Genomic DNA, 22,501 nt, shown 5'->3' on the forward strand with positions numbered 1-22,501 from the left:
CACACACACACACACAAGCAGGCATTTGTAAAGGCAAAGAGTTTGGGTCAAATGCCTTTACAAAATATTTTCATTCCCCTTTCTCTTCACATTACCTAAATTACTGTAGAGTTCTCAGCAGTACAACAAACCAACTTTTCTTCACGTTTTCATTTTTCCACACACTGCAAAAGATAGTGTGTCAAAATTTGAGCAGTTTCACTTGCACTTCATCGAAACTTAGAAAGTGTAACTTGAATTCCCTCCTCCAGATTGAAATATCAAGTTTTACTTAACTTCTATCTGAGCTATCCATCGTTATTGTTGCACAATGCCAAAGAATGCAACATATTATCAAATATAAAGAGAAAAAAGGTGTTAACAATAATTACCTCCATTTTAGTTCAAACAGCTGAAAATTTTTAATCATATAACTTTCTACCAGTTTAGATGTGCATATCTAGTAGTATGGAATGAAGCTGTAGCATCTTTAGCAGCACATTCCAGATCACCGTCACACCTTTGGCTTAAAATTCTCTTGTACATATTGGGCAATACACATGTTCACAGCAAACTCTTTCTTGTAATTTTAGCCTTACATGTTGTACACCACTTTTTAAACATTCTGTCACAACCACTCCTCTGTTAATTGACCTCGGAGCAAGGGGAGATGTGCCTAATGGTTCTGCCACAACTTATCACTTATTGCTAGTTGTTTGGGGATACAACAGGGACAATGTGTTTGTTGTTTTCATGTGTGAAGTTAGACAATAGTTCATTAGGACTTATTAGTTGGTAAATTATTTACGCTATGCTAATTCAAATGGACCATTCAGTTTAAATGAAACACTTTCTTTTAAGAGAAATTGGTAATTGACTACCGACATATCAATGGTAGGCAATGAAAACCTCATAGCTCCCTCTGTCTGTGAAAACTCTTAATTCCAGTAGCCAGTAACTCCACAATCAAAGAAAGTTTTGGAAGTATGTGGATTTTTCTAATCTGTCAATAACTACGCTTCTACTATACAGTTACACATGTAGCAATTTCCTGTATCACTTTACATTATTTTTTAAGAAACCACTTTTGCTTCACCTACAAAATTTAACTGAATGGACTTACAAGATTTTCAGTGCCTACAATTGACGTGCCATGTTCAAATCACCCAATGTGGCATCAACTGAAAAGACTTGCAACTCGGCAGCCAAATTTCCCCAGGTGGTGACTCCCAGCCGTCATTGCCATATGATCATTTCATTTCATTATTTGGTTCATTAGAATGCCTTTAGTGCTACATTTGACAATTTGTATCATTATAAATTAATACATAGTTAATGATTTCACCAGTTATCCTTAAGCTTGTTTATCATGGAAAATAGGCCTGGGCGTTTGTGCCTGCCAACCACTCTGTCAACATCTCTGTGTATACACCTGTCATAAAACCTGTGTGTAAGAGTCAGCACCTAGTAATTGTTCTGGTAACATATCAGTTTGTTACTGACTCACTAAGTAAGCCATCATCAAGAACTGGCAAATCATGAATTGTGGAAATGCGAGGGTTGGAACTTAAAAGAGTGGCAACTATTTATTCACAAATGATACAAAAGAGTTACATGTTTGCACCAGTAACTGTCCTTCAAAGTAGTCACCAGTGTTGTGTAGAACCCATTGCCAGCGATGTGGAAGGCGTAGTATACTGTTAGCAGAGCCAGTTCTGTTGATGGTGCGAATGGAGTGGTCTACTGCCTGTCGAATCTCTGGAACAGTTCTGAAATGAGTGCCATGAAGTGGTTCCTTCATCTCTGGAATCAAGACAAAGTCACAAGGACTTAAGTTGTATTACTGTTTGTTTCTGGAGCATCACCTGTGACCAGCTTTGTGAAAGAAGCGGTGACACTTTCTGCACAACCCACCCATCATTTTGCAAGACAATGTGCGGGCACATATAGGGCAAGCTGTGGCTGCTTTGTTTGGTCGATGGGACTGGAAAGTACTGTACCATCCACCATACTCCCCGGACTTAAGTCCTTGTGACTTTGATTTGATTCCGAAGATGAAGAAACCACGTCGTGGCATTTGCTTCAGAACTGTTCCAGAGATTCAACAGGCAGTAAGACCGCTCCTTTCATACCACAACAGAACAGGCTCTACTAACGGTGTATTACACCTTCCACATGACTGGCACAGGTCCTACACAATGCTGGTGACTATTTTAATGGACAGGAACAGGTGCAAACATGTAACTCTTTTGTATTGGTTGTGAATAAATAGTTGCCACTATTTAAGTTCCAAACCTCATATAATGTGCAGAGATACAAGCAATGAGTTTGTAAGGGAACTGTTTACAAAATATGTTGTCACCTTTTATAGAGTTAATCCAGCGTGATTACTAGTCCGGTCTTTGTGAAATACTAACAGAAATGATAGGGGGAACTGATGATGATGATGATGACGATGATGATGATGATGTGTTTTGAAGCTAGTAAATGTCAAATAACCTCAAGCTTAAATCAATGGCATTGCATCTGTTATTGAGCTTTGAGAACTATCAATTGAAACAATTTTTAAAAAATAAGACTTCAAATCATCCAGCATCACTGAGGAGTTGTGGCAGTACAACCACGATAGTAACTTTATACACTGTGGGGCAATTAGCTACTTGTGACCACCTCATACAATGCAGAAATTTCTGATTACTTACTGAATGGCAGTGAAGCTGGGTTTGCTAATTTCAGGTGACAAATTTGCTGAATCCCCAACAATTGGTGAAGGTGTGAATCCTGCACCACTCCCAAAGCCACCTCCCCCATACCCTGGGCTCTTTATGCCTTTTTTGGAGGCCTCCATCCTCTGTCGTTGCAATTCCTTTGCCTTTTCTCTCATCTTATTCTTCGCTTCTCTTTCTTGAGTCTGAAATGGAGGAATGTTAACATAACACATTGGTATATTCATTACTTCTAGAATTGCTGCAACACTTCGTGAAACAGAAAGTGAACATGGTATGTCAGCAGAGTCAACATCACTAAAATGACAATAACGAATTTCTCAAATACAAATGAATCCTTATTCCTATTTCAAGGCTTATTAGAGCTACAATTTGAGAAATGCAACAGTGAAAAGCAAATACCTGAAGTTGATTGCAGCTTAACAATATGTGTCGCACAACATGAGCATTATTAGTGAGTGAGGTTTCTCACATAATAATTTCAATAAGAACAGTGGTAACAGCAAAAATAATGGAAAAATTAAGAGATGATGTCATAAAACACAAGAACACAAAATCTGTTTAAAAGATACCCAAACTTGGCTTAGCAAAAGATGGCACACATTATGGGCATGCTCCGTCAAACTCCACAATTTTAGCTCATCAGTCCTTCCACTGACATTGCTTTCCACCTTCTGTGCTCCCCACTCTCTAAATGCTTTCTATGGTGTGTTTAGTTTAGGAAACAACAGAAACCACAAAGAACAAATTCTGAAGAGTGGAGAGAGTGATAAATAACGAAAGTTTTCTTTTTATTTTGGTGAAGAAAATATGAGTTATGTATAATGAATCACCTGTAGTTAACACTGTCAGTTAATTTATTCAATAATAAACTGACTACAATGTAAAAGTTGCTTATCTGTCATCTGTCCTCCTCCAGTTGTTTCTGCTTGTGTTTGATAAGTAAATGCTTCTCTTTTATCACAATCACTATGACCAAAGGACATTAATTTCAGTACAACAAATGGGGATTATACTCCCTTTGCCAGAAAAGTTACATAATTGCACTTACCAAGTATGGTCCTAGTTCCTATCAAAGTAGTCTCCTTGGCTATCTATCCACAGTTACCAATGTTTCTGGGGATCTTGAAAGAAAGCAGGGAGATTTTCAAGTACGATGCTCGTAAGCTAATTTTTCATAGCCCATTGGATGCCTACGATATCCTGATTAAGCTTTCCTTTCTGTCACCTTTCCACTCATGGAAAAAGAAAAAATCTTAAGTTGAGAGGTCAGACAAAAGTGGCAGATGTGGGATGGCAATAACAGAATGTCTGGCTAGATACTTGGTAACAGATAAAGCAGATTGAGCCTTGCGTAGTCATGCAGTAAGAACCAGTCCTGAGAATGTCACAAATCAGGGCGGCAATATCGAATTCCTTGTCACAAATGTTTCACGACTTTGATTAAAGAGTTTGGTTCACTGTTTGACTTGGAGGAGCATAGTCATGGTTAACTAATCCTTAACTATCAAAGAATGCAATCAACAGAGCCTCTATTCTTGCAGGTTGCCATTTGATTTTTTTTTTAGGTTCGTGATCCAGGACTCGCCATTCGGAACTTTGATGCTGTGTGTGAGGGTTACACTGGTAGCACCAACTTTCATCCCCAGCTGTAAACCTTCGACAGAAATGTAGGATCACATCTGGCTCTGTTCAATAATTCAGCAGGAATTCTTTATCTTTCCTCTTTCTGTTCATCTGTTAGTGCTTAGAAATGAGTTTTGCACAAAGTTTGTGTTTCCCTATATCTTTGCATAAAATCTTATGACAAACATCACAATCCAGATTAAGAGTTATGATATCACACACACAGTTACATCATTGTCTTCTTGTAATAACTGCCTTACATGCTCCATGTTTCCACTGGTATGTGCTGTAGATAGGCGATCAGCTCTTGCATCGTCTTGCAATGAATCTCTGCCTTCGCAAAACCTTTTGTGCCACTCAAAAACATGACTTCTTGAAAGTGACTAACGTGCATATGCTTGCTTAATCATTATGCATGTTTTACTAGGAGTTTTCCCAAGCTGAACACAAACCTCAATGTTCAGTCTTTGCTCACAATCAGCATCCATGTGCCACTATAACCATTGCACCAAGAACTCAAACAGTGTGTTGCTAAGCACAAGCTGCCACATGGTGAGTTTGCGCAGAAACATGGGAAAGGTCATTTCAAGGATGTGCACATACCAGGTCACAAAAACAACGTTTGTTCTTTCTTATTATTGAAAACTCAGAAATAAAAAAACACTGCCTAGAACTTTTCTGACAAAGGAAGTGTGGTAATCTAGAGCTCTCTGTTGACAGTGCACCCACAGAGGATGGGCACAAAAGTTGCTAATATGGCTACGAAGTCCTTTGCAATGGAATCCTAGAATAAATAGTTCTCAGTAAACTTCCGTGTCAAAATCGGATAAAATCTCAATCTGAATTTGACACAGTAGGTACTTCTCATCCCGAAAAAGTCGTCATTCTCTATAGTTGAATGGCAACTTCAAAACACACCAATCACAACATAGCTAATAGATTATCTTCTTTGATAACTACGGCATTCAAGCTATTACCTAAATCAAATGCACATTTGCAAATTCCACACATGAAATTGAAATACTAATGGCTAGCAATCTGAAACAATCAAAACATGGGCAATGTGAATCTGATGAGGTGCCTGTAGGTAGCACTTCCCTCTTACAAAACAAGTATAGAAATGAACAGAATGAGTTCTAAAATGGAGCCGCACAACACCTGTTACATGTATATACATTCCAACTCATTCACCCCCAAGGGACTGCTGTGGCTGGTATCAGAGGTCAGAAGTAGTTGTCTAACAGGCAGGAATAGGAAAGTCTGAATAATCTAAATAATATTTGATGAAACAACTGACAAGTAACTTTGTATGCAACCCTGAGTGTTATCTGCTGTTATGGTGAATCACCACCTTGTTGTGATGGTTAGCTTTCTTCCCCTCTCATTCCTGTACAGAAACCAAATAACTTTTTACATTCACTGGAATCTTATGAAAAATTAAGTACAGTGAATAAAAGGATTGTGGACACTGAAAATTGCTAATATATATAATGTCTGTTATACCTGTCTCACAGCTTGGTAAACCTTTTCTTCATGGGAGTCCATTTCCACAAAGGTGCGAATTTGTGCTAGGTTCACACTTTCCCGATAGCCCAAAGCTACAATTTCATCAAATGCAAAAATGAGGTTAAATGCATTATCAGCAATTTCCGCTTCATCCATGCTTCGGCAGTACTCTGGGATCTGCAAGTACAACGAGAATAATTTTAGAAATAAGTGAGAATTTAATTACACTTCAAAATAAGTTCTCTTGTCTGTTTTACAAATTAATCATACAATTGTACTGTATCTTTGTCAATCCACTCAATCATTCAATGTACAGAACTGTACAACATAATATGGGACAAGTCAAGCAGATTACGAAAAATACACACACGTACAACATTCTTACACATAGTATACATCACACGGAAGATATATTACACATGTATTCTTACTCAGTCATTCAATATACAGAAGTGTACAACATGATAAAGAACATGTACACACACAACAATTGTTCACTTAGTATACATCACATTGGTTTATAGATCACACTGAAGAGACTCTTGTACACTGTAGAAGCAATGATTTGTTAACATTGGTCTTTAAGTTAGTTATTGTACAGTTTAGTTGAATGGGGAATTGACCTTTCTATCTCTTTGGCCTTGTGTCACGGTGGTGTGTATCCAGGTTCTAGTCCGATCTATTGATATTTTGTTTAAAAAAGCAGAGCAGTTGAAAAATGTATTGACTAGGGAGAGGCAGTATGTTTTTAAAGAGTGGTTTACAGGTTTGCCTTGATGCTTGTACAAGACTGTTCTCACTGCTTTTTTAATATAAAGATGGGAAACAAATACTAACAAAGAGATAGAGGGGCTGGCCAGTACCTACCTCAACTCACAAGGGAACATCCCCATCGCACCCCCCTCAGATTTAGTTATAAGTTGGCACAGTGGATAGGCCTTGAAAAACTGAACACAGATCGATCAAGAAAACAGGAAGAAGTTGTGTGGAACTATGAAAAAATAAGCAAAATATACAAACTGGGTCGTCCATGCGTAAGATAGGCAATATTAAGAGCACTGTAAGGCGAGGAGCTCCGTGGTCCCGTGGTTAGCGTGAGCAGCTGTGGAACGGAGGTCCTTGGTTCAAATCTTCCCTCGGTCGAAAATTTTAACTTTTTATTTTCAGTTTATGTGAAAAACTCTTATGTTTTCATCACTTTTTTGGAGTGATTATTACATCCACAAGAAAACCTAAATCGGGCAAGGTAGAAGAAACTTTTCACCCATTCGCCAAGTGTACTAGTTAGGTGGGTCGACAACACATTCCTGTCATGTGACGCACATGCTGTCACCAGTGTCGTATACAAAATATCAGACGTGTTTTCCTGTGGAGGAATCGGTTGACCTATGACCTTGCGATCAAATGTTTTCGGTTCCCATTGGAGGGGCACGTCCTTTCGTCAACTAATCACACGGTTTTGCGGTGCGGTCGCAAAACACAGACACTAAACTTATTACAGTGAACAGAGACGTCAATGAACGAATGGACAGATCATAACTTTGCGAAAATAAAGAAAGCAAAATTTTCAGTGGAGGGCAGATTTGAACCAAGGACCTCTCGTTCCGCAGCTGTTCACGCTAACCACGGGACCACGGCGCTCCTCGCCTCACATTGCCCTTAATATTGCCTATGTTACGCATGGATGACACAGTTTGTATATTTTGCTTATTTTTCCATAGTTCCACACAACTTCTTCCTGTTTTCTCGATTGATCTGTGTTCAGTTTTTCAAGGCCTATCCATTGTGCCAACTAATAACTAAATCTGAGGGGGGTGCGATGGGGATGTTCCCTTGTCAGTACAGCCGATAGATACACAAAAAACAGAACCGAAAATTTATGTTCCTAGCTTTCGGAACAAATGTTCCTTCATCAGGGAGGAGAGAGGGGTAAGAAATGGAAGAAGGGAAAGTAGATTCAGTTACTCACAACCCAGGTTATGAAGCAACAGGGAAAGGAAAACAGGGAGGTTTTCCTTCCCAAGTAAGTAAATTCCTCTCTCACTTCCAGCTCCTCTCTTCCAATTCATATTCTGCTCCTGTACTGCATACTATCACTTTAGTCTTTTTCTTGTTTATTCTCATTCCATACTGACTGCATAGAATTTTTTCCATTGTTCTGAGTACTTCCTCTAGATCTTCTTTTGTCTCCGTGGCTATAGCAATATCATCTGCATAATGTAGCATGTCTATCTTCTGCCCATTAATTTTGATCCCACCTCGGTACTTTCTTGAACTTGGTCTATAGCTTCCTGGATGTAAGCATTGAATATAAGAGGAGAGAGAGCACATCCTTGCCTTACCCCATTTCTAATATTTGCTTCTTGTTCCTGGTGACAGTTCCTAATGACTGCCACCTCATTCTTATAGAAACTGAGTATCACACGGATGTCTTTGTGCTTTATTCCACTTTTCCTCAGAACTCTGAACATCTCTTGCCAGATAAAGTTATCAAATGCCTTTTCCATGTCTATAAAGGCAATATAAGTTGATTTATTTTTTTGTAACTGCTTTTGGATAATGAGTCTCAGTGCCAGAATCACCTCTCTTGTTCCCAATCCCCTTCTGAAACCAAACTGATCTTCACTCAGAATATCCTCCACCTTCTCTTCAATTCTCTTCAGAACTATTTTTATGAGAATTTTTGATGCAGGCTTAGAGTTTGGTACTATTCGCATTTTGTAGCTGCTGCCTTTTTTGGTATAGGAACAATGATACATTTCTGGAAGTCTGTCGGTATCTCTCCTGTGTTATACATGGACCCAATAAGTAAGCAGCATCATTTTCATGCTGTCACCAGCATTCTTTACTAGTTCTGCAAGGATGTCATCAATACCCATTGCTTTGTTGTCCCATAGTTCTTTTAGGGCTCTGTCAAATTCTTCTTGCAGAATGTCATCTCCCTTGTCATCTTTGTCTACTTGCTCTTCTCTTCCTATTACTTGCTCCAAAAGAGGTGTTCCGGCATACAACTCCTCTACGTATTCTTCCTATTTCTTCACCATGTCTTCACCAAAGAGCATTTTCCCCCCTTTATTTTCTATTGTGCCTGAGGGTGTTGTTTTACGTTCGTTAAAAAATTGATTTGCTGTTCTGCAGGCTAAATCAGTTCTTCCGGTTGCTTATTTTCTTCCACTTCTCTGCACATTTCTTACAGAAAATTTTCTTTTGCTTTCCTTGCTTCTCTGTTAACTAAATTCCTTATTCTTCTGTATTCAACTTTTCCTTGTTCATCAGTTGCGTTTTTGTATAATCTCCTGTTTTCTATAAGCTCAATAATATCTGCTGTAATCCATTTCCTCTTGTTTTTGGGTTCAGTTCTTTGAATTATCTTTTCTGCTGCTTTGTATATACCAGATTTAATTTGATCCCAGTCTTCATTTACTCCACCATGTTGAAAATTCTTAGCTTTGTTGTCTGTTTCATGAGCATAGCGCTTTGCCAGTCCCTCAGGCTTCAGTTTTTCTAGTTCCCATTTAAGTTTTACTGGCTGCTTCTTTAACCGTTTGAATCTCAGTGAACTTTTCATCAGGACCAGGTAATGATCACTGCCTATGTCTGCAGATGGATGGCTCCTGCAATCTTTTATCTACACTCCTGGAAATTGAAATAAGAACACCATGAATTCATTGTCCCAGGAAGGGGAAACTTTATTGACACATTCCTGGGGTCAGATACGTCACATGATCACACTGGCACAACCACAGGCACATAGACACAGGCAACAGAGCATGCACAATGTCGGCACTAGTACAGTGTATATCCACCTTTCGCAGCAATGCAGGCTGCTATTCTCCCATGGAGACGATCGTAGAGTTGCTGGATGTAGTCCTGTGGAACGGCTTGCCATGCCATTTCCACCTTGTGCCTCAGTTGGACCAGCGTTCGTGCTGGACGTGCAGACCGCGTGAGACGACGCTTCATCCAGTCCCAAACATGCTCAATGGGGGACAGATCTGGAGATCTTGCTGGCCAGGGTAGTTGACTTACACCTTCTAGTGGCACGGGATACATGCGGACGTGCATTGTCCTGTTGGAACAGCAAGTTCCCTTGCCGGTCTAGGAATGGTAGAACGGTTTGGATGTACCATGCACTATTCAGTGTCCCCTCGACGATCACCAGTGGTGTACGGCCAGTGTAGGAGATCGCTCCGCACACCATGATGCCGGGTGTTGGCCCTGTGTGCCTCGGTCGTATGCAGTCCTGATTGTGGCGCTCACCTGCACGGCGCCAAACACGCATACGACCATCATTGGCACCAAGGCAGAAGCGACTCTCATCGCTGAAGACGACACGTCTCCATTCGTCCCTCCATTCACGCCTGTCGCGACACCACTGGAGGCGGGCTGCACGATGTTGGGGCGTGAGCGGAAGACGGCCTAACGGTGTGCGGGACCGTAGCCCAGCTTCATGGAGACGGTTGCGAATGGTCCTCGCCGATACCCCAGGAGCAACAGTGTCCCTAATTTGCTGGGAAGTGGCGGTGCGGTCCCCTACGGCACTGCGTAGGATCCTACGGTCTTGGCGTGCATCCGTGCGTCGCTACGGTCCGGTCCCAGGTCGACGGGCACATGCACCTTCCGCCGACCACTGGCGACAACATCGATGTACTGTGGAGACCTCACGCCCCACGTGTTGAGCAATTCGGCGGTACGTCCACCCGGCTTCCCGCATGCCCACTATACGCCCTCGCTCAAAGTCCGTCAACTGCACATACAGTTCACGTCCACGCTGTCGCGGCATGCTACCAGTGTTAAAGACTGCGATGGAGCTCCGTATGCCACGGCAAACTGGCTGACACTGACGGCGGCGGTGCACAAATGCTGTGCAGCTAGCGCCATTCGACGGCCAACACCGCGGTTCCTGGTGTGTCTGCTGTGCCGTGCGTGTGATCATTGCTTGTACAGCCCTCTCGCAGTGTCCGGAGCAAGTATGGTGGGTCTGACACACTGGTGTCAATGTGTTCTTTTTTCCATTTCCAGGAGTGTAGTTCCTAAAACGTGCTTTCACTAGAATGTAATCAATCTGTTGTCTCCCCAGGTCTCCAGGGGCCTTCCATGTGTATCTTCTTTGTTTGTGATGTTGGAAAAGTGTGTTTGCACCAACTAATTGGTTCCTCGAGCAGAACTCGATTAGTCAATCTCCTCTTTCATTTCTTCTTCCAAGTCCATATTTGCCAACAATTCCTTCCTCCAGTTCTTCACCCACATAGTTTTTCTTTGAAATTATTCCGGCTCCTCCCATTCCTGGTCTATTTTGGTCAGTTCTGGTGTGAATGACTCTCTATTCTCCAGACCAGAAATCACCTCTGATATGCCTAGGATATCTATTTCCAGTCGTTCCATTTCAAGTTTCACATTTTCTACCTTGCTACACTGAAGCAGTGTTCTCACATTGCAACTGGCTATGTTAAAATTGGGATTCTTTTCCTTCACATTGTCTGTATCTTTTGCAGTCCCCACCCGGAAATCTGATTGGGGGACTACTTTATCTCCGGAAAATTTTACAGAAGATACTGACATGGTTTACTGCCGATGCTTGGGATAACCGTAGTTCTTTAATGTGGTGGTTTCCCGTTGCCTTCCACATCCTATGCCATTGACCATCACCTGGTTCTTCCGCCTTTGGAAATCATTTCTCATTTCCAGGGCAAGAAGGTGCCCTGTCCCGCAAATGCTGGGGTGATGACTTATCCCAGTCGTCCCTCGGACCCTGTCTATGTTAGCCATCACATGAAGTGATGTTGTCCATACTCTACTGCGTGGAGGTGTACATCAGGAGTTTCCCTTCATCGGGTCTAGGACCATAACAGCATTTCTTAGTCCCCTCCAGTACTTTAGATTTATTTTCTTAGAAATGATACTGGGCAGAAGAAATGAGTTTCTTCCTAAGAAACGAATTTTGTCTGGCAGCCATTCCATGCTCAAATATTTTACTGGATACTGAGAACATTGCAGCTGGACAGTAGTGCCAGGATCTTCTTTAGATCCCTTTTAATGTATTGGTATGACTTTTGTCATTTTAAATTTTCTTGGAAATTTTGCATAAAAAAATAAAGCATTTATTATATCCGACAGTGGCTTACTAATAACTTTACTACACCTATGGAGAAGGAAGCAAGGGATCATGTCTTCTCCTGCTGATGATTTTTTCTTTATTTTACTACTTATTATCCTTTCTATTTCTGCTCCAGCTGTAGGTGATAAAAAAATTGTGCTTCTTGATGTTACAGGTAAACTAGGGAACTACACTCCTGGAAATGGAAAAAAGAACACATTGACACCGGTGTGTCAGACCCACCATACTTGCTCCGGACACTGCGAGAGGGCTGTACAAGCAATGATCACACGCACGGCACAGCGGACACACCAGGAACCGCGGTGTTGGCCGTCGAATGGCGCTAGCTGCGCAGCATTTGTGCACCGCCGCCGTCAGTGTCAGCCAGTTTGCCGTGGCATACGGAGCTCCATCGCAGTCTTTAACACTGGTAGCATGCCGCGACAGCGTGGACGTGAACCGTATGTGCAGTTGACGGACTTTGAGCGAGGGCGTATAGTGGGCATGCGGGAGGCCGGTTGGACGTACCGCCGAATTGCTCAACACGTGGAGCGTGAGGTCTCCACAGTACATCGATGTTGTCGCCAGTGGTCGGCGGAAGGTGCACGTGCCCGTCGACCTGGGACCGGACCGCAGCGACGCACGGATGCACGCCAAGACCGTAGGATCCTACGCAGTGCCGTAGGGGACCGCACCGCCACTTCCCAGCAAATTAGGGACACTGTTGCTCCTGGGGTATCGGCGAGGACCATTCGCAACCGTCTCCATGAAGCTGGGCTACGGTCCCGCACACCGTTAGGTCGTCTTCCGCTCACGCCCCAACATCGTGCAGCCCGCCTCCAGTGGTGTCGCGACAGGCGTGAATGGAGGGGCGAATGGAGACGTGTCGTCTTCAGCGATGAGAGTCGCTTCTGCCTTGGTGCCAATGATGGTCGTATGCGTGTTTGGCGCCGTGCAGGTGAGCGCCACAATCAGGACTGCATACGACCGAGGCACACAGGGCCAACACCCGGCATCACGGTGTGGGGAGCGATCTCCTACACTGGCTGTACACCACTGGTGATCGTCGAGGGGACACTGAATAGTGCACGGTACATCCAAACCGTCATCGAACCCATCGTTCTACCATTCCTAGACCGGCAAGGGAACTTGCTGTTCCAACAGGACAATGCACGTCCGCATGTATCCCGTGCCACCCAACGTGCTCTAGAAGGTGTAAGTCAACTACCCTAGCCAGCAAGATCTCCGGATCTGTCCCCCATTGAGCATGTTTGGGACTGGATGAAGCGTCGTCTCATGCGGTCTGCACGTCCAGCACGAACGCTGGTCCAACTGAGGCGCCAGGTGGAAATGGCATGGCAAGCCGTTCCACAGGACTACATCCAGCATCTCTACGATCGTCTCCATGGGAGAATAGCAGCCTGCATTGCTGCAAAAGGTGGATATACACTATACTAGTGTCGACATTGTGCATGCTCTGTTGCCTGTGTCTATGTGCCTGTGGTTCTGTCAGTGTGATCATGTGATGTATCTGACCACAGGAATGTGTCAATAAAGTTTCCCCTTCCTGGGACAATGAATTCACGGTGTTCTTATTTCAATTTCCAGGAGTGTATCAACTGGATATGGTTTCCTTTTATACATTCAATGATAAAATAAATAAATAAAATAATAAATAAAAACCTTATGAGGGAGGAAAAACTTTTCCATACACCACACTACAAAAACATGATTTCTTTTTGAAATTCATTTAGGAATGTAAACAATGGAATGAGTAAAGACAATTACTGTATTGGGAAGTGTGCAGTCAGGTGGGCAGATGGAATGAAATTGGAAGTAGTGTGGGATTGGGAGCGGTAGGAGTTAGGAAAAGGGACGGACAGATGTGGAAGATAGGAATACGTTACCACAAGAAGCTCGTCCTAGAGAAGTCAGGGGCAGTTGCTTTGTATTTAGTTCAAGGAGGGAGAGAGGAAGGGAGCAGGAGAAATGGAGTTAACATGGATGGGGAAAAGTGCAGGACAATGTCTAGTGGAAACTGAGTTCAGAAGGACTGCACAAGCAAAGTATGTACTGAAGGGTATTAGCAAACAAACAGCAGTCTATACAGGGTGATACAGCTGCCCCCTACCAGTGTCATTTTATGCAACCTGCAATGTTATGTCTGGCCTTCAAAAATCACATGCAAGATTTTAATATTCTCTCACTTATTACATACATGCAAACTATTAGTGCTGGTGATAAAATGAATGGGACCTTTTTCATAGGAAATTTAATGTTGTTACATTTTGTACTGGTATATGTTTTGACTGCAGGCCACAGTTTTTGAATTATTCAAGAAAAATGTACAAAGGTGACCTTCAAACGTGCCTCCATTCCCACACTCATCTCTCACCAGTCAGAATTCCTAGTATGTTGTTCATGGCACTCCCTTCTAACGCTGCACAAAAATTTCCAATTACACAAGCTATTCTCGATATTCAATCCTTTCTGGTCTCTTCTAATTGGGCTATTACACCACCAACATAGTTGGCTATTTTGTTAATATCATTAAACATGCCCATGAGGATCACAAAAGAAAAACCACTTTTATATATGTTATGCGAAAACTAATTACATTGATCATTCGATTCAAACTTATTCCTCAGAAGCACATTCGTTTCGTAGTCAGAAGGCCTTACGACTATAACAAAGTAACTGTTTATTTTATGCTGTTAAAATTCACAAAACTGCTATGTAAAGTTTACACAAACATCAATTTTAAAATTTGTAAGCACTCGGCGAAGATGGTGGTGTAACAAGGCCTTTCAATGAAGACTAAAAAAACGTTGAATGTGGAAAATAATTTGTGGAACCCCTAACTTTTGTACAATTGCTGGCAGGAGTGTCATGAATAATATGCTAGAAATCCTTAGCAGTGGTGGTTGAGTAGGTATGCATTTGAAGATCATTTTTGTACATTTTTCTTAATAAACTTGTCAACTATGGCCTCTTTTCTAAAGTATCCCCTTTAACCACATTAAATTTCCACTAAAATGTCCCGCTTTTTTTAAGGCTAGATATAACATTGCGGGTTGCATAAAATGACATCAGTAGGGGCAGCTGGATCACCCAGTACAACATAAACACAGGTCGATACAGGGCGTATACGTGGACATGGAAAAAATATTCCCAGATTTCCCGGTTAAAAACACACTTTCTCCCAGATGAAAACACACTTTTTCTGTGTTATTAAGTGGCAGTATATTTTCCCTCAGAACAGTAAAACTTATCAATCCTTTGAATGGTTATGTTTTTATACGTGGGCGTAGAATTTCCCAGCACTTTAGAAAATGAAACTCAGGCAGAAAACCCCTGTTGGAAAGATTTTTGATACGCAGCAACATGTACGTTGCATATTTTCGTATTGCGAATGCATAAATTCGAATTCCACCAAACACCACATTACTTTCCGAACCACTGAAATCGAGATTGCGATGCGCTTTTGTAAGCCAGTCATAGCTCATATCACATGATCCTGCCAGCCGATGACAGCAGATATTCAGAGCATAGGACATGTGATGTAGTCAGCTAATAGCAACATCGCTGCTAAGTAGCATAGACACACAAACAGGAAAAGTTTATATTTTAAATTAATATACATAGTGTTGCTACAAGAAAAGCAAAGCTTTCACGTATAATACTGGTCTCTAAAGTTTATAAGCTGCAAGAGAAGCTAAGCCTTCACATATAATGTTGATCTTTTTTTACGCATGTTACACTTTAATAAATATCACACAAATGTGCCAGTAAAAATTTTAGCCGAGTCCAGTGACTTGTCCTCAGAGTTTTCCACAAATAAATTAGCTACTGCACAGGAGAGAAAGCTTCCCGTAGCAGTACATCAATTTGCTCATAATAACGACATGAATGTCTAATCTTCTGGGTTCGAAATACTTCTAAATGGCTCGTCATCAAATGCTCTGAGATTTAAGAAATTCATCGTACATTCTCGCACATAGTTCAACTTGCATAAAAGGAAATTTACTTTGGAAGTAACACTTTTCAAATCACCATTCTAAATATTTTCCCGTGACCTGTTAGAAATAGGTTCGTTACAGTAGTTGTCAGAGAGTACCAGATAACAAGTGTCACCGCACTTTGGCAGCTACTATGATGCAGGAAGCCCATATGTTCGTACGTGTAAAACATTAAAAGATTTTACATTATGTCATAAAAGAAAAAAGACACCAGAGGATACTCCAAGAGCATTGGAATTTCATGAACCATACTAAAATGGCACATTTAAAGTGCATACTTAAAGAGCACATTCGTATGTCCAGATTCCCAATGAAATGGGCCTCGACCTGGTATTAATCTTTTCAGTGTGAGTTTCGGGATGTAAATTTTCTTGGAGTACCAGTAGAAGATAAAAACGTGCACTTGAAATGCAGCAAGCAGTTTAAATTAGCCAATAGTATGGAACTAAACACTTCATTTCAAATACATTGACTGCCTCAGCGTAAAAAATAAATAAATAAATAAATAAATAAATTCTTTAGCAAACCGATGAAAATAACTTCATTGTTCTACAATGCGATTAATGCATGACTGACAGAAAAGTGGAAATAAAATAAAATCTGAAACTAATAACATATATTAGCCTTCCGTAATTATGAGAATGTATTTTAATTCACTTGATAGCTCCCAGCTACAGATATCCATCTTGTTTTCATTTCACGTGAAAGCAGTAAATGAAGAGGAAACAGCAAAATCATTAAATGTAAACAGGGGTCATGTGGAGACTACACACTTCCCCACTATAACTCAGATTGCTCTGCGCATCAGCCCTGGATCTACGATATTTCCAAACTGTGGCAATCCTAGGTAGTGGCAGTCTTCCTAAAGTCTTTGACACATTTTGCAGTTGCAGACGCTTGTACGAGCACTGTGTTTTGTTGTATATGGCACATTTCCTTTGCAATTTATGTTTCTCTTTTTTTTTCCTTCCTCGTTCATGTTTTATTGTTCCAACATTATTCTGCAGTAGCGGGATACAGTAATATTGTTTGTTAGAGTATCGTTTTTTACCAGTCAAAATTATAAAAATTTAACTGAAAACCAAGACAATGAAAAATTCCCTGAATTCTAAAAAATTCCCATGTTTTTCCCGGTTTTCTCCCGGATGAAAAAATTCCCGGGTTTTTCCCGGATCTCCTGGGTCATATACACCCTGTGATAACATATCAACTAGTTCATACATGTGAGGTTAACCAGGTATAGATTACTTAAATAAGACACCCTTTTCATCATTATCATCAATGAATTAGTGACAAAACTTGTGTTAACATGTTAAAATTTGCTGGCTGAATTAAAGAAAATTTAATATTTTTTTGGGTAAAAACTGTAGCAAAAAAATGTTCAGAAATTAATCAAGTCAGTTCGGTGGCTGTGACGTCATTGCCACGATAAACATACTCTGGTTACTGTAAGTGGACAGCGCACAGCTGGAACTGTTATTAGTGTCACAGAAACTGGCTCTTATTAACAACTTTTTGGATGACAATAAAGATACTGAAACTGGTTGCATTAGAGGAAATCACTTTTTCCCCTTGAATTAATTGCAAACTGACAGAAACAGCACAGGAGACATCAAGAGTGACAGTAATTTTTAGGGGGTATGCTGAACTACTGAGACACAAGAGAGAAACACTTCTAAAGGTTTTGCACTTGGCATAGAATATTTATCTATTTTTTATGGAGGTATCCAATAAAAGTGAATTTATGTCTTTTTAAGTGAACAAACATTTCCCTTCATGGAGAGAAAAAAGTACTTCTTTATTGGCCCCAGTATAATCTATTACAATGTGGAAGCTGCAATGGATACAAATAAGGAAAGTACACTTTAGTTGAAGACAGGAATCTGAAAACAATTAAATTACTCGTCAATATCAGCAACTTAGCTAAGAGCAGTTCACATCTTTGCAATTTAGAATCCTAATCCGTGAAGGGAGGATTCAGATGGTACAGGTCATTAATCAGTCACTGAAGCGAACTCTCTTGTATGCAGCAGCATTCTCTGCTAATGGGTGGTGAAACATCTACACTTCACAAGCAATGGCACAGTGCTCGGCAGAGGTCACTGGCCTCAATGTTGTGGTCATGTCTACACAACTACCATGCATTATTCACAACACTGTTAATATGTGATGTATCTGCTTCGACACATAGCCCTTGCTCTAATGAAGTAAGATATATTGATGACACAACTGGAACAGAATGTAACCAGCATGTGGTCTAGGTCTCTCTCATGGCTATAACCAGTTTGACAGGGATCTGAAGGAGGGCTGGCAAAAGTAAAAAAGAAATATTGTAAGTTGTGAGGTAAATATTACGTTTTTGAGATACAAGATTTTGGTGAGGATGTTCTTTGTTTCTGGGCACAAGTAGGATTGTCCTTGAGGAGGTTGTGCTTCAGCTGTTCCTGTTTGGGTGGTACTGGGAAACAAACCCAGAAAGTGGAGCTTCACAGATGGTCACTGACTGGGTGGAGGAGATGGTAGCTGTAGAAGTGCAAGTACTGTTGATAGAATGTGGTTTTAATGTGGGTGTAGCTAGTTATGTAACTGTCACAAAGAGGGAAGTCAGTGTCCAGAAAAGTGGCTCATTACACTGAAGATGATTAACTGAAAGATTTGAGAGGCACTGAATATGTGGATGGAGTGAGGTCTCGCCTTGGCCTTGGGTCCAGATCCTGAAGATACTATCACAGAATATAACAGGTGGAGTGTTTTTGGATTTTAAGTGGCTGAGAAGTACTCCTCCAGGTTGCCCATAAACAGATTTGTACTTGAGGTGGTTGTGTATGTCTTTATGTATATGCCATAGTTTTTTTTTTTTTTTTTTTTTGTGCATCTTTCACTCAAAGGAATATCAGTGTTGGCTGAAGATAAAGCTTTCTGCAAGCGGCAGTGATAAAGATCGGCTGGAGAAAAATTACATACACATGCTACTTCAAAAGGTGCTCCTGCTTTCCAAATTCTACTACATTTGTGCTGCTCATATGATCTAAATTCAGAGACCTACACAAATAAAATGACTAAATGACTGTTGCTTAAAGGCAGAAGTTACTTTAAATTACGCAAATGGAGGCTTTGGAGTCTTATTTGCAATGAACATTGAATTTTGCAAACATAGAAGCCAAATAGTCAGGTAATGTATACAAGGAGCAGCCAATGAGATAAACATAATTTACCTGTGAACTGTTTAAGGACAAAAATATCACAAACTACATTTATTCATTACTATTTATTGCAAACTTGTTAATACAAGGTAAATGTTAACTATCACTGCAATTTAGCAGTGGTCTAATAAGGCAAAAACTTGTTCACGACAGATAAATATTGGTGAAACACATTTTCGAGTTTTGCCCTTGAGTATGAAACTTATACCATGAACCAACAGAGTAATTCATTAACATAGTGTTAATTTTCTTCAGTTCTGTAATACCATGCTTCATAAAAACCATTTTATTCTCATTGTGGTGTAGTCTTCGGTCCGAAGACAGGTTTGATGCAACACTCTGCAGTAGTCTGTTCTTTTCTGCATAATTAATGGAACCTCAATCCATTTGGACATTCATACAGCAGTAAAACCTTGTCTCACTTTACAGTTCTACACTCATACTCACACTCATTCACTCTCTTGAACAAACCTATCCCTTCTCTTTGTCAAGTTGTGCCACAAGTTTCTCTTATCTCTAGTTTAATAACTTATAGTTCAATGTCTTATCTACCAACTTAATACTCAGCATTCACATTTAAAATGCTTCTATTTTATTTTTGTTGGTAATTTTTATCATTCATATTTTATGTTCATTAAGGGCTACACTCCAGACCAACACTTTTAGAAGAGACTTCCTAATACTAAAATTTAACATATTTATCTTAATGAGGAATTTTATTCTGCCTATTTGCAGGCTGAATTTTGTATCCTCTTTACTTCTAACATCATCAGTTATTTTGATGCTCAGAAGAGAAAACTTGTCTTCTACTACTTCTACTACTACTACTACTACTACTACTACTGTTGTTGTTGTTGTTGTTGTCTTCAGTCCTGAGACTGGTTTGATGCAGCTCTCCATGCTACTCTATCCTGTGCAAGCTTCTTCATCTCCCAGTACCTACTGCAGCCTACATCCTTCTGAAACTGCTTAGTGTATTCATCTCTTGGTCGCCCTCTACGATTTTTACCCTCCACGCTGCCCTCCAATACTAAACTGGTGATCCCTCAATGTCTCAGAACATGTCCTACCAACCGGTCCCTTCTTCTTGTCAAGTTGTGCCACAAACTCCTCTTCTCCCCAATTCTATTCAATACCGCCTCATTAGTTATGTGATCTACCCATCTAATCTTCAGCATTCTTTTGTAGCACCACATTTCGAAAGCTTCTATTCTCTTCTTGGCTAAACTACTTATCATCCACATTTAATTTCCATACATGGCTACAGTCCATACAAATACTTTCAGAAACCACTTCCTGACACTTAAATCTAAACTCGATGTTAACAAATTTCTCTTCTTCAGAAACATTTTCCTTGCCATTGTCAGTCTACATTTTATATCCTCTCTACTTCGACCATCATCAGTTATTTTGCTCCCCAAAAGCAAAACTCATTTACTACTTTAAGCGTCTCATTTCCTAATCCAATTCTCGCAGCATCACCTGATTTAATTAGACTACATTCCATTAACCTCGTTTTGCTTTTGTTGATGTTCATCTTATATCCTCCTTTCAAGACACTGTCCATTCTGTTAAGCTGCTCTTCCATGTCCTTTGCTGTCTCTCCGACAGAATTACAATGTCATTGGTGAATCTCAAAGTTTTTATTTCTTCTCCATGGATTTTAATTCCTACTCCAAATTTTTCTTTTGTTTCCTTTACTGCTTGCTCAACATATGGATTGAATAACATCGGGGATAGGCTACAACCCTGTCTCACTCCCTTCCCAACCAATGCTCCCCTTTCGTTCCCCTCGACTCTTATAACTGCCATCTGGTTTCTGTACGAATTGTAAATAGCCTTTTGCTCCCTGTATTTTAGCCCTGCCACCTTCAGACTTGAAAGAGAGTATTCCAGTCAACATTGTCAAAAGCTTCCTCTAAGCCTACAAATGCTAGAAACATAGGTTTGCCTTTCCTTAATCTATCTTCTAAGGTAAGTCGTAGGGTCAGTATTGCCTCACATGTTCCAACATTTCTATGAAATCCAAATTGATCTTCCCCAAGGTCAGCTTCTACCAGTTTTTCCACTCATCTGTAAAGAATTCGTGTCAGTATTTTGCAGCCGTGGCTAATTAAACTGATAGTTCAGTAATTTTCACATCTGTCAACAACTGCTTTCTTTGGGATTGGAATTATTACATTCTTCTTGAAGTCTGGGGGTATTTCGCCTGTCTATTACATTTTGCTCACTAGGTGGTAGAGTTTAGTTAGGCCTGGCTTTCCCAAGGCTGTCAGTAGTTCTAATGGAAAGTTGTCTACTCCAGGGGCCTTGTTTCGACTTAGGTCTTTCAGTGCTCTGCCAAACTCTTCACGCCATATCATACCTCCTATTTCATCTCCATGTACATTCCCTTCCATTTCTATAATATCGTCCTCAAGAACATCGCCCTTGCATAGACCCTCTATATACTCCTTCCACCTTTCTGCTTTCCCCTCTTTGCTTAGATCTGAGTTTCCATCTGAGCTCTTGATATTCATGCAAGTGGTTCTCTTTTCTCCAAAGGTCTCTTTAATTTTCCTGTAGGCAGTATCTATCTTACCCCTAGTGAGATAAGCCTCTACATCCTTACATTTGTCCTCTAGCCATCCCTGCTTAGCCATTTTGCACTTCCTGTCAATCTCATTTTTGAGACGTTTGTATTCCTCTTTGCCTGCTTCACTTACTGCATTTTTGTATTTTCTCCTTTCATCAATTAAATTCAGTATCTCTTCTGTTACCCAAGGATTTATACTAGCCCTCATCTCTTTACCTACTTTATCATCTGCTGCCTTCACTATTTCATTCCTCAAAGCTACCCATTCCTCTTCTACTGTATTTCTTTCCCCCATTCCTGTCAATTGTTCCCTTATGCTCTCCCTGAAACTCTGTGTAACCTCTGGTTTTTTCAGTTTATCCAGGTCCCATCTCCTTAAATTCCCACCTTTTTGCAGTTTCTTCAGTTTTAATGTACAGTTCATAACCAATAGATTGTGGTCATCTGCCCCTGGAAATGTCTTACAGTTTAAAACCTGGTTCCTAAATCTCTGTCTTACCATTATATAATCTGATACCCTTTAGTATCTCCAGGGTTCTTCCATGTATACAACCTTCTTTCATGATTCTTAAACCAAGTGTTAGCTATGATTAAGTTATGCTCTGCACAAAATTCTACCAGGCGGCTTCCTCTTTCATTTCTTAGCCCCAATCCATATTCACCTACTATGTTTCCTTCGCTCCCTTTTCCTACTCTTGAATTCCAGTCACCAATGACTACTAAATTTTTGTCTCCCTTCACTACCTGAATAATTTCTTTTATCTCATCAT

At 40.6% G+C, this 22,501-nt stretch overlaps 1 protein-coding gene across 1 annotated transcript in view; it reads right to left on the reverse strand.

Annotated features, from left to right (window-relative positions):
• Positions 1-22,501, reverse strand: part of LOC126162673 (coatomer subunit delta) — a 116,073-nt gene that overhangs the window by 74,049 nt on the left and 19,523 nt on the right. The window contains exons 4-5 of the mRNA XM_049919322.1: positions 5,835-6,014; positions 2,682-2,890 (exon numbers count right to left, since the gene is read on the reverse strand). Coding sequence (XP_049775279.1) covers positions 2,682-2,890; positions 5,835-6,014 — 389 coding nt within the window. The remainder of the gene's footprint in view (positions 1-2,681; positions 2,891-5,834; positions 6,015-22,501) is intronic.

This window comes from Schistocerca cancellata, chromosome 2 (assembly GCF_023864275.1).
Source record: "Schistocerca cancellata isolate TAMUIC-IGC-003103 chromosome 2, iqSchCanc2.1, whole genome shotgun sequence".
Classification (NCBI taxonomy): Eukaryota; Metazoa; Arthropoda; class Insecta; order Orthoptera; family Acrididae; genus Schistocerca; species Schistocerca cancellata.